Source organism: Symphalangus syndactylus, chromosome 5 (assembly GCF_028878055.3).
Source record: "Symphalangus syndactylus isolate Jambi chromosome 5, NHGRI_mSymSyn1-v2.1_pri, whole genome shotgun sequence".
Lineage (NCBI taxonomy): Eukaryota > Metazoa > Chordata > Mammalia > Primates > Hylobatidae > Symphalangus > Symphalangus syndactylus.
This window is the reverse complement of record NC_072427.2, coordinates 15,669,032-15,682,193: the sequence shown is the minus strand read 5'-3', so window position 1 is coordinate 15,682,193 and position 13,162 is coordinate 15,669,032. Positions and strand designations below refer to the sequence as shown.

At 40.4% G+C, this 13,162-nt stretch overlaps 1 protein-coding gene across 7 annotated transcripts in view; it reads left to right on the top strand.

Moving 5' to 3' along the window:
- Nucleotides 1-13,162, top strand: part of BLM (BLM RecQ like helicase) — a 101,507-nt gene that overhangs the window by 76,773 nt on the left and 11,572 nt on the right. For 6 of the 7 annotated variants that reach the window (XM_055277186.2, XM_063638549.1, XM_055277185.2 and 3 more), the window contains 4 exons: nucleotides 609-804; nucleotides 2,373-2,563; nucleotides 6,372-6,519; nucleotides 12,808-13,007. In XM_055277186.2, coding sequence (XP_055133161.2) covers nucleotides 609-804; nucleotides 2,373-2,563; nucleotides 6,372-6,519; nucleotides 12,808-13,007 — 735 coding nt within the window. The remainder of the gene's footprint in view (nucleotides 1-608; nucleotides 805-2,372; nucleotides 2,564-6,371; nucleotides 6,520-12,807; nucleotides 13,008-13,162) is intronic. The other variant, XM_055277187.2, reaches the window with a different exon arrangement.

The window sequence follows — 13,162 nt, the reverse complement described above, 5'->3', positions numbered from 1 at the left end:
GACTTTTATCCACATGAGTTTCCATTAAAATTGTACAAGCTTTGACTTTAAATCAGCTGATGAATGGAAGGAGTTGGTGTGTGATCAGCTGGTACCATTGGAAACACTGATGATAAGCAGTGGAGCAGGTAAGAACGCATTGTTCCTGAGCCATTGGAGGAACTAGCAGCAACGACCTCTGAGGAGACCTGGGAGCACCCTGGAGCTCCTGAGCAGCACGTTGCTTATAATCACTGACCTGGATATCATGACTGTGTGAGCAACAGCCCCGACACCTCAGCAGCAAAAACAGAGAAGAGTGGCAGCACATTGTGGGCTGACTGCAGTTGATTCTGGCTCTCTTACGTGAGAATGCCAAGTCATACAAGAAAGTGCCTGCCACGCTGAGCTTCTCTTTACCTTCTTGGGTTTTAATGGAATCGCAAGTTATCAGTATAAAAACTCACATTAGTTATACTAAATAGTGGGACCAAGTTAAGATATTAGGTTGTTATGTAGTGTGCATTTTAAAGTAAAACAAATGATAGAACTTTTAGAAGCGTCTATTATGAAAATGTTCCTTCAAGTCTGTGCCTTATGAATCTAATAAGCTTTTGCTTTTATTTCAGGTTATCTGTGCTACAATTGCATTTGGAATGGGGATTGACAAACCGGATGTGCGATTTGTGATTCATGCATCTCTCCCTAAATCTGTGGAGGGTTACTACCAAGAATCTGGCAGAGCTGGAAGAGATGGGGAAATATCTCACTGCCTGCTTTTCTATACCTATCATGATGTGACCAGATTGAAAAGACTTATAATGAGTAAGCTGGGCTCCATTGTAGAGACATTCTATCATCTTCAGTCTCATGATAGTAATCTACTCCTGCTATTGTGGTACTTCTGGTCCAGTTTTCCTTAAATAATCATAGAAAAATAGAGGTGTTTATACAGATTGGCAATTTTATTTTAGTTCATTTTTGTTATAAAAGTGGTAAGTGCTTATTATGTAAAACTCAAATGATACAGATGTGTACAAGGCAGAAAATTTACAAACCATGCCTTGTAGTTTTGCCCCAAAAAGAACTCTAGTTATTGGTTTCCTTTGTATCCTTTCAGACCCAATTTCTGCATGCATTCTTGCATGTAACACGTATTTCAAACATGCAGGAAGATAAAAAGGAGAAAATAATGAGCTGTCATATACCCAGCACTTTGGGAGGCCGAGGCCAAAAAAAAAAAAAAATTTAGGCCCAAACAATTTAATAGATATTTAAGTCCTGATAACAGCAACTATTTGGGGGAAAAATACTCATAAACTGGAAGAAAACATAATATTTTTTAAAAATTATTTTCCTTTTTTTTTTTTTTTTTTTTGAGACAGAGTTGCGCTCTTGTCACCGAGGCTGGAGTGCGATGGCACGATCTCAGCTCACTGCAACCTCCACCTTCTGGGTTCAAGTGATAATCCAGCCTCAGCCTCCTGAGTAGCAGGGATTACAGGCTCGTGCCACCACACCCGGCTAATTTTTGTATTCTTAGCAGAGACAGGGTTTTGCTGTGTTGGCCAGGCTGGTCTCAAGCTCCTGACCTCAGGTGATCCGCCCACCTTGGCCTCCCAAAGTGCTAGGATTACAGGCGTGAGCCACCGTACCTGGTGTTAAAATTCTTAAGTAACGACAGTTGCTTACTGATGGAAAGTATGCCACTGCTGTTCTCACACATTGGAATCAAATCAGACACCGCCACCCTCATTTCCTGTTTCACATTGATTTTCTTGAGATACTTCTTTTTATCATAGCAACTGCCAAAAACCCAGCTTTGCAAAGATAAGATATTGCTAATAGGAATGTAGCACAATCTAATGTTAATACCATTAACTACCTCAAGCTAATAATTTGGGTGATGTTCAACAGATGTTAGGCATTGCTGTGTTTCTCTTAATTTAAAATATTCTGTCTCTGTGAGTTCACCACAGCACCCCAGGGCTTGTTGGTGCACAATTTTGGAAGCATTGGTGTACTACTTTGACCTCAGATACTGAGATAAGTGCATGGCCACTGCCATAATCTCAGGCTCTGCTTCCTCGGGATGTTCAGTTCAGTACATGCTCGACTGATAAATACAGCAAATATAAGTCAAACCATCATCATTGGGGATAATAAAGATTTGAAAAAAAAAACCTAACATTTATTCCTATAATACTAAAATCTTGAGGATGAACATTAATACTCAGTTAATTATAATATAGAATGCCATGTTGACATAATGCTGTTAACAGTAATTTTCTTATTTAATATTTAAAGTTATATTAATCTATTCTAAATATTTCTATGATATGCTCTATTTTTCCCCTATAAGTATGTCTTACTATATTCTTCATCTCTTTTAGTGGAAAAAGATGGAAACCATCATACAAGAGAAACTCACTTCAATAATTTGTATAGCATGGTACATTACTGTGAAAACATAACAGAATGTAGGAGAATACAGCTTTTGGCCTACTTTGGTGAAAATGGATTTAATCCTGATTTTTGTAAGAAACATCCAGATGTTTCTTGTGATAATTGCTGTAAAACAAAGGTAAAAAAAGAAGTTTTAAAATTCTTAAAAATTTTTTTTCTCTTACTTTAAAAATGTAGATACAAACTAGATTGCAAAAGGTGGTCTCCGACAGATTAACAGGGGAAAGACAGCTTCCTTCCAGTAGTAATTTGGAATGGAAACATTTAAAAAGTAATTTCATGCAGTATCTTTTGTTTATAATTAGAACCCTGTTAAAAAATATACTGAACATCAGCATATCCAAAATATTGAGTTTATGTATGTGCCTGATGATTACAGAATATTTTGGAAATATTAGTATGCAAACATCCAAAAAGATCCAACATGGGCAGGTAGAATATTTTAAATTTAATATATTGTTATTAATATATTACATTATATTAAAAATCTAATTGATTAAACTAAATATATTAAAATTGATGTTTTAATATTTTAAATATTTAATATACTAAAAGATCTAATTCTCGAAAGAATAATAACTAGCGTACTGTATGTTTGAATTCAAATCAATTACATTACTCTTTTTTTTTAAACTATAAAGAATAACAGTAACTGCTTGTGGATAAATTCACTATTATCTGTCCTAAAATACCCTTGGGAGATTGTTAAATTCAATCATTAGGTACTTATTTTACCTATCATGGTAATTCTACATTTTAATGTCTACTGTAACCTACTGCTTACTGAACATTTTCACGTTTGCTGTATTATTTACCTATCTGGGAGTATTAAACTTACATGTGCAAGATGCTGGAGAGCCACAAGTGACCATGGTATGGACCAATTCATAGACTGGAGCGGAGACTGACATACATGTGTTCATAGAAGTTTAACACTCTGGCTGGGCACGGTGGCTCATGCCTGTAATCCCAGCACTTTGAGAGGCCGAGGCAGGAGGATCACCTGAGGTCAGGAGTTCAAGACCAGCCTGACCAACATGGTGAAACCCTGTCTCTACTAAAAAAATACAAAATTGGCCAGGCGTGGTGGCCCATGCCTGTAATCCCAGCTACTTGGGAAGCTGAGGCAGGAGAGTCGCTTGAACCTGGTAGGTGGAGGCTGCAGTGAGCCGAGATCATGCCATTGCACTCCAGCCTCAGCAACAAGAGTGAAACTCCATCAAAAAAAAAAAAAAGAAAGAAAGTTTAATACTCTCAGTAAGTACAGTTAAAAAAGACAGAGCACAAGGCAGAGCACAGGGTAGTCTCTCTCAGTGTGGAACTGGCAAATTCATGCCATCTCCTCCCACCCCACCCCATCCCGTAAACATTGCTAATCAGTTCCCTCATTCAACAGATATTTGTTGGGCTATGTAACAGGCACTGTTGTAGGAATTTGGGATATATCACTAAACAAAATTAAAATCCCTGCCCTTGTGGAGCTTACACTGTAGCAGAGGGAGGCCAGTTACAAACAATATACACAATAAATATACGTGAAAGGATAAGAGCTGTGGTGAATGGCACAGCAGAGTAAAAAGACAGGAGGAATGGGTAGAGTGCAGGATGCAGTATTAGACAGGGTGGTCCTTGGAAGTCTAACTGAGAAGATGGGAGCTGAGGAAAATCTTGAAGGAGGGAGTTAGCTGCCAGCTCCCTGGATGTGAGCTTTCCTGGAAGAAGCATTGGCTAGAGCAAAGGCCCTAAGGTGGGGGTGTGCCTGGTGTGTTCGAGGGATAGCAAGGGAGCCCATGTGGCTGAGCAGGATTAAGAGCCAGCGAGGGGAAGAGGTGATGGAGAGCCAGAGCAGTCACTTGAGGGCCAGAGTCCCAGAGTAACAGGAGGCCTGACTGACTGGCAGGATGGAGTTATCCTTGGCTAAGATGCAGAAGGCTGGTTGGCAGTGAAGATCAGGAGTTTGGTTTGGGTTACCTAAATTGGGAATCTAATATTGAATTACATATTAAGATTCAAAAATTCTGAAAAGAGACTGGTGGCACATGGGTGATATTTAAAGCGTGGCCATCAGCTGACAGTCGGGATAACAGAAGGGACGGAAGAGAAAGGAGAAAGTATGAAATAGTTGTCTAGGACAGGTCAGTAAACTTGCTTTTAAAGGGCCACAGCGTAAATATTGTACACCTTGCAGCCATAGTCTCTGTCACAACGACTCACAACTTTGCCATTGTAGTCTAAATGCAGACATAAACAATAAATACACCAATTTTCCAGTCATCTTCCATGGCTGTGTTCCAATAAAACTTTATGCACAAAAACAGGCATCCAGCTCCTGGGCCATAGTTTGCTGACTTCTGTTGTGGGAGAATGGAGGAATGATAGGCTAGGGAAGTACAAAGATAATGATTGCCTACAGCATTAACAGTCCATTCGAGCTTTGTGGCCACGTATTGACAATGAAAATGCCAAGTTCAGCCACATAGGTACAGGGACAGTGTAGATGGAGAATTGGATCCATTATGTTTTGCCAGGTAATATGTTGAAGTGATCTAAGGGCAAGAGAGCTGAGGGTCTATGAGAGGTAGTGATTATAATGATTGACTGTGGAGTTTCAGCTGAGTTAGGAGGACATCTGAGGTTGAGGATCAGCAGATGGGCATTCCCAAGGGATTGTTGGAGTCAGAATACCACATGGTATGAGTTGGAAAGATAGGATGTGGTGGTCTGAGAATGAAGGAGTTGCCATTATTAGTAAGCTTAAGGTAGGAAGTGTGAGTGGCTTATGTATGTGGAGGACAGGATCATTGGAGCAGAGGAGATCAAGAACCAAAAGGCCAAAGTAAGAGGATCAGCTCTATATACCTAATCACCAAGAATTAAGGTAGATGGCCAGGTGTGGTGGCTCACACCTGTAATCCCAGCACTTTGGGAGGCTGAGGCAGGCGGATCACCTGAGGTCAGGAGTTAGAGACTAGCCTGGCCAGCATGGTGAAACCCCATCTCTACTAAAAATACAGAAAAATTAGCTGGGCATGGTGGCAGGTGCCTGTAACCCCAGCTACTCGGGAGGCTGAGGCAGGAGAATCGCTTGAACCTGGGAGGTGGAGGTTGCAGGGAGCTGAGATTGCGCCATTGCACTCCAGCTTGGGCGACAAGAACGAAACTCCGTCTCAAAGGAAAAAAAAAAATTAAGGTAGGAATGGAGTGACAGGGCACTTTTTCTTGGTGATTCTAGATAGGGCCTCAGAATCACTTCCAGTTGTTAATGTAAGACCAGAAACCTGTTCATCTCCAGGTTATTGGTGTGTGCAAATGACAAGGATTAGAGTAGGGAGAACTGCATACACAGAAGCAGCAAGCATGATGCAGCTTTTTACACCTGTAAGTGGTCAGTACTGCTGGTAGAGAGAACTAGGAGAGAGGAAGGTAAAAAGTCATCTAGTAATGGGGACTCTAAAAAGTGGGCAAAGTTTGGGGATAGCTGAAGGAAATGAGAAAGGAAACTGACAGGAGATGATGAAAGAGCATTGACTATGGCACGAAAGACCCCAGAGGGGTTAGAATTCGTGGATTTACGTGGCATCCCACAGGTTGCCACCCAGTATGTAACAGAGCACTATTCTAGGGGGCATGAAGGATTTAAATTGTGTGTGTGTGCGTTTGTCTGTGTGTTATATATGTGTTTCTACCCACAGAGAGCTATCAGGTTGTTGAAAGACAAGATGTATCTCTGTGAAACAGTAACAACATAGAATGGTAATTGTTCTAGAACTTAGATAAGAATGAACATTTGAAATTTCCGTAGATTTTAGTCTTGGTATTGGTCTGGAAATGGGTTATGATGAATCTACCATAGTTAATATTAAACCCTGGTAATCTAGGCATTGTTACCTTAATTATAGCAGAAAGTATTCTCTTTTTATTCATAGGATTATAAAACAAGAGATGTGACTGATGATGTGAAAAGTATTATAAGATTTGTTCAAGAACATAGTTCATCGCAAGGAACGAGAAATATAAAACATGTAGGTCCTTCTGGAAGATTTACTATGAATATGCTGGTCGACATTTTCTTGGGTAAGTCATCTGTTTTGAATGTTTGAGTTACATCAATTGAAATTGAGCACTAAAGAATTTATTACAAGTACATAGAAAAAAATCACTTTTGTCTATTTTCTTATAAAACTTGAGTTTCTGAATAAAACTTTTAAGTAACAAAAGAAAGTCAATTATTATACTATTTTATATAATGTATACGTCACTAAGTTGAGATGGTTTCACATACAAAGAAGAAAATAATAAAGCTTATGCAAGTTCATCTGAGTGAGTGGAATGTAACTATTAAAAGTTAGTAAGGAAATAAAATGAGGATTAGACCCATAACAGCATAGAGAATAGGAGAGAGACTATTATCAGATTAGAGCCTTTAAAAATCTCTTAGGGGCAGGCATAGTAGCTCACTCCTGTAATCCCAGCACTTTGGGAGCCCGAGGCGAGTGGATCACCTGAGGTCAGGAGTTTGAGATCAGCCTGGCCAACATGGGAAACCTTGTCTCTACTAAAAATACAAAATATTAGCCAGGCGTGGTGGCAGGCACCTGTAATCCCAGCTACTTGGGAGGCTGAGGCAGGAGAATCACTTGAACCCGTGAAGTAAAGGTTGCAGTGAGCTGAGATCGCACCATTGCACTCCAGCCTGGGCAGCAAGAGTGAAACTCTGTCTCAAAAATAATAAAAATAAACAAACAAACAAACACAAAAATTAGCCGGGTGTGGTGGTGGGTGCCTGTGATCCCAGCTACTCAGGAGGCTGAAGCAGGAGAATCTCTTGAACCCAGGAGGCAGAGGTTGCGGTGAGCCGAAATCACGCCATTGTACTCCAGCCTGGGCAACAAGAACGAAACTCCGTCTTGAAAAAAAAAAAAAAAAAAATAGGAAATGGATGGAAGCATGTTAACAAATAGAACAAAATGCAATAAAGCCACAATCCAAAATGAATGTAGGGAAGATTTATAACAGAAAAGGTCCCTTCAGCCAGGCAAAACCCCAACACTAAGCATCAGTCTGGAAGTCTAGAGGTACGAGAGGGTAGGAGTGAAACCAGGGGAGCCAAAATTAGGAAGTGGGGCTAGATATGGTGGCTCACACCTGTAATCCGAGCACTTTGGGAGACCTACGTAGGAGGATTGCCTAAGCCCAGGAGTTCGAGACTAGCCTGGGCAATATGGCAAAATACCGTCTCTACAAAAAAAAATTACAAAAATTAGCCAGGCATGGTGGTACATGCCTGTAGTCTCAGCTACTCAGGAGGCTGAGGTGGGAAGGTTTCTTGAGCCCAGGAGGAGGAAGTTGCATTGAGCCGAGATCACGCCACTGCACTCCAGCCTGGGCGACAGAGCAAGACTCCGTCTCAAAAAAAAAAAAAGAAAAATAGAAAACGTGCCCACAAAAGAACTGCATAGAATGCCTGGAATTGACTCAAGAACAAAAATAAACGAAGTGATTGTCTAAAGAGTAGAAGGGCCGCTGAATTAGGGGTCAGAGCCCCTAAGTGGCATCTGGGAACTGCCCGGCCTACCTAAAGTCTGGTCCCACCTACTTACCCTAAAGCAAACCTGACAAATATCCCCATTCAGGGAAGGAATTTGGGAGGAAGTAAATCTAGATAGAAAATAACAGAAGAAACCCACCTAAAAAGTTTCACATAGTCCCTGAAAGTTACATAGAAATGAACGGTAAAGGCCGAGCTTGGTAGTTCACACCTGTAATCCCAGCACTTTGGGAGGCCAAGACAGGTGGATAACAAGGTCAAGAGATGGAGACCATCCTGGCTAACACGGTGAAACCCCGTCTCTACTAAAAATACAAAAATTAGCTGGGCGTGGTGTCGGGCGCCTGTAGTCCCAGCTACTCAGGAGGCTGAGGCAAGAGAATCGCTTGAACCTGGGAGGTAGAGGTTGCAGTGAGCCAAGGTCGCGCCACTGCACTCCAGCCTGGCGACAGAGCGAGACTCCATCTCAAAAAAAGAAAGAAATGGACAGTAAAGAGGAAGACCAAATAAATAGAATATTTGACCCTGGGTGATAGAGATAATTGAAAATAGTAGTTTGGGAGAGAGGGGAGAGAAGACTCCTTAATATCGTCTTAAAGAGTTTTTACAATAAAGACTTAAATAATAACTGAATAATGGACAAGAAATAAAAATGAGAAAGCTGTCAATTTTAAATGATTGACAAAGTAAATTTAGTGGAGAGGTTGGAAAATAAAGTCAAGAAAATTTAGGAACTGATCAAAATGATGTATGGAAAATAGAGAAAGCATAGAAAGGATTAATCCTCAGTAGATGAAAAATCTGACAAAAATTTTGGAAATGGAAAATAAAGGGAATTATCAAACCAATGATATAGGAAAACTTCCTAGAATGGAAGACATAAAAGTTTTGGATTAAAATGCTCACTGAATGCCAAATAAGATGCCTGTAAAAAAAAAAAAAAAAATTTAAGACATATGGCCACGAGATTTGAGAATACTAAGAGTTAAAGACATGTCAAAGAGGAAAAACTTTTCCTCAGCCCTCTTAGGTTCATTCATGGGACCTGCAAATTAAACCAACAAAAAACAGATTAGCAAGGGAAAAGACAGATTTAGTCATGTGTGGATAGGAGTTCACAGAAAAATGTGGTTCAAAGGGGCAGTTAGAATGTGGGGCTTATATACCATCTTAATAGAGGAAGGGGAGAAGGAGGAGGGTACTTATGGAAAAACAAATGACTGTTAGGAAAGACAGATGGACTGTTAGGAGACCAGATGGGAGATACAAAGTTTTTATGACAATGTCTGTTTAAGTGTGGTGTGAAGTCTTATCTCTGTTTAAAAGGGTCAGCTTTCCCTGGTTTTTCCCAGGGAGGGAATTTATGACAACCGAGTTCTTTTGGGAGGCCCTGCTTTTTGGCAGATAAGAGATTTCAGATGCCTTCTGCTCAAAATAATTTTTATGCCACAGTGGCATATTCTGGACCCCTTCAGAGACAATCCTGAAAGCTCTGGAAAGAAAACAGGAACCCAAACCAGACTGACATCAGCTTAATATCAGCAATCCTGGAGACTGGCAGGCAAAGAAAGTGAGCGCACGTCGTGATTTGATAAGTGGTGGAACCCACCCATGGGTCCAGTGAAGAAAACCCATAATCACAGTCAGGCAGCAGGGCCAGTAAGCAATCCATGCAGACTAACAAAAGTCAGGAGGAGGCTGGGCATGGTGGCTTACGCCTGTAATCCCAGCACTTTGGGAGGCTGAGGTGGGCGGATCACAAGGTCAGGAGTTCGAGACCAGCCTGACCAACATGGAGAAACTCCGTCTCTACTAAAAATACAAAAAAGCCTGGCGTGGTGGTACGCACCAGTAATCCCAGCTAGTCGGGAGGCTGAGGCAGGAGAATTGCTTGAACCCAGGAGGCAGAGGTTGCAGTGAGCCAAGATCATGCCATTGCACTCCAGTGTGGGCAACAAGAGTGAAACTCCATCTCAAAAAAAAAAAAAAAAAAAGGAGGAACAGGGCCCACCCAACATAGAGAGTAAGAAAGGAATGGTTTTATTGATAACAGTGAAGAATGCAAATGTTACTTCTCAACCAAAAAAAAGGAGAGAGGCCCTTAGAAACTCCAGGAAAAAGATTATACAAGAGAGCAAGATCAAATATAAAACAAAGGAAGTTGTGGCCAGGCGCAGTGGCTGATGCCTATAATCCCAGTACTTTGGGAGGCCAAAGTGAGTGGTTCACTTGAGGTCAGGAGTTCGAGACCAGCCTGGCCAACATGGCAAAACCTCATATCTACAAAAAAATACAAAAATTAGCTGGGACTGATGGTGTGCACCTGTAATCCCAGGAGGCCGAGGCAGGAGAATCACTTGAATCTGGGAGGCGGAGGTTGCAGTGAGCTGAGATCACACCACTGCACTCCAGCCTAGGTGACAGAGCAAGACTCCATCTCAAAAAAAAAAAGTTGTAACATGACTTTGAGGAATTGGTAAAATGTACAAAAAAAAATCCTTTTGACATGGATGTGGTAAACATTCTCCTTTTGGTTCCATAAGAGTCATGACATTGTTCCAATTAGGGAAGGAAATTTGTCATCATGTAAACAACGATTGAAATCAACATATAGACCTAAACATGGTTACGGAACAGAACAGGATGTAAATGTTAATACTGATGATATAAAAGTAAAAATACAATCACTAAAAGTAAAAGAAGGCATACAGGGAAGGCTTGGGTACTAATAACATCTCACATTGTGGGAAGGGATAGTGGTCAGAAGTTCTATCTAAAGTTAGAAACATAATTAGTACATGACCCAATAGTATCATATAACTAGCAAAATTCAGAGAAGAATAAAACAAAGTGGGGATGGTATGAATGAGATAAAGCCTCATCTTTCATAGTAAAGGGGCAAGGGCAATAGATAAATGTCAGGCTTTTGGACAGAAGGCAAGATTTCGGGTCCTTCTGTGTGTAGGTAACCACCTGAAGAGCTGAAAACAAAACCTGTTTAAAAAGTGATTCCCTTGGGGAAGGGAAGGATGAGTCAGGGGAATGTTGCTTTTAATTATAAACCTTTCTGGCTGGGTGCAGTGTCCCATGTCTGTAATTCCAGCACTTTGGGAGGCCAAGACAGGTGGATTGCTTGAGCCCAGGAGTTCAAGATCAGCCTGAGCAACCTGGCGAAACCCTGTCTCTACCAAAAATACAAAAATTAGTCAGGCGTGGTAGCACGCACCTGTAGTGCCAGCTACTCCAGAGGCTGATGTAGGAGGATCACTTGCGCCCATGAGATCAAGGTGTCAGTGAGCTGTGATCCTGCCACTGCACCCCCAGCCTGGGCAACAGAGCAAGACCCTAACTCAAAAAAAAAATTGTATTTCAGCCAGCTTTCTTAGTTGTCCTCAGCAGTAAGGTTGATCCATGTCACTCAGCCTATCATTAGCAGAACAGCAGTCCTGTTTCTGTAATGTGGTCTTTCAGGGATACAAATTACTTAAAGAAAATTTTGAATAATTCAGGATATATAGCCAGAAGCCATTTGAAATTGACAATAATATAATTATTTGGAACTCTTTAAAACAGAGCTAAAGCTTTACATAATAACCATTAATTCTGATTTCTATAAATGTCACAAGGTCTCTTAAGTAGATTGTTACAATAAAATTGTGTTTATAAGGAAGACATTAGCAGTCATAGCAGCTTGTGAATGAAACAAAGGATCCAGCCAACGGTGCCTCTTAGCTAGTAAGAGAAAGAGGGAAGTGTGTGTACATATTCCTGTCTTCATCTCTCCCCTTGAGCATCTTATAGGGTGTTGTGCTTTTCTTTTAGAATTTGAATAGGCTTCATTAGTGAGGGTGACAAAAAGAATAGACTTAAATACTTGGATTATAAACTAGTAGCAGTTTTAATAACCAGGGCCAGGGATAGTATTTGTAAAACTGATTGTCAAAAATTGATTGTAGCCAGGCTCAGTGGCTCATGCCTGTAATCCCAATAGTGTGAGAAACCAGAGTGGGAGGATTGCTTGAGGCCAGGAGTTAGAGACCAGCCTGAGCAATATAGTGAGACCCTCGTCTCTACAAAAAAATTAAATATTATAAAATAATGTAAAGAGTGTCATTGGATTGTTTGCAACTCAATGGATAAATACCTGAGGGAATGGATGGCCCATTCTCCATGATGTGCTTATTTCACACTATATGCCTGTATCAAAATATCTCATGTACTACACAAATATATACACCTACTGTGTACCCACAAATTTAAAAATTAATAAATGCTAGATGCACTTAAATATGTAAAATTTTTAAATTAGGTGGGCGTGATGGCCTGCACCTGTTATCTCAGCTAGTCAGGAGGCTGAGGCAGGAGGATCACTTGAGCCCAGCAGTTTGAGGCTGCAGTGAACCATGATTGCACCACTGCACTCCAACCTCCACAATAGAGTGAGACCCTGTCTCTAAAAAAAAAAAAATTGTAACTAGATAAGTAATGCACAGTTATCCTAATACATAGCACAGTGATAGAAAGCTATTTTGATTTATGTAAACTCTTCCTTTGATTTATTTGCTCCAATATAATTTTGCTGCTGTTTTTTGTCCATGTGTATTGTAAAAAGATAAGGAAAAGTACATACAACCATAGAAATTTTAGCGTTCTACTCAAATACTCTCATTTTACAGAAATGACTGTCTGTGCCAGGGGTTTGTGATCTATCGCATCTGTCCAAACCTGTCCATAAATGACTTTTTAGCCTCTTCTGTTTGAGGGCGATGATATACCTACATTTGCTCATCTTACTTCCTGTACCTTCTTATCAGGGAGTAAGAGTGCAAAACTCCAGTCAGGTATATTTGGAAAAGGATCTGCTTATTCACGACACAATGCTGAAAGACTTTTTAAAAAGCTGATACTTGACAAGATTTTGGATGAAGACTTATATATCAATGCCAATGACCAGGCGATCGCTTATGTGATGCTCGGAAATAAAGCCCAAACTGTACTAAACGGCAATTTAAAGGTATAGTATTGTTCATGTTTATTTTATTATCTCACAGTGAGTGAACCAAAATATATTACTGTGAAGTATAGTGTCTTTGTCCAAGCTTATAGATACTGAATTTATATGTACTGTTCTATATGAACATATTCTGTTCTTCTTAAATTGGAAAGAGA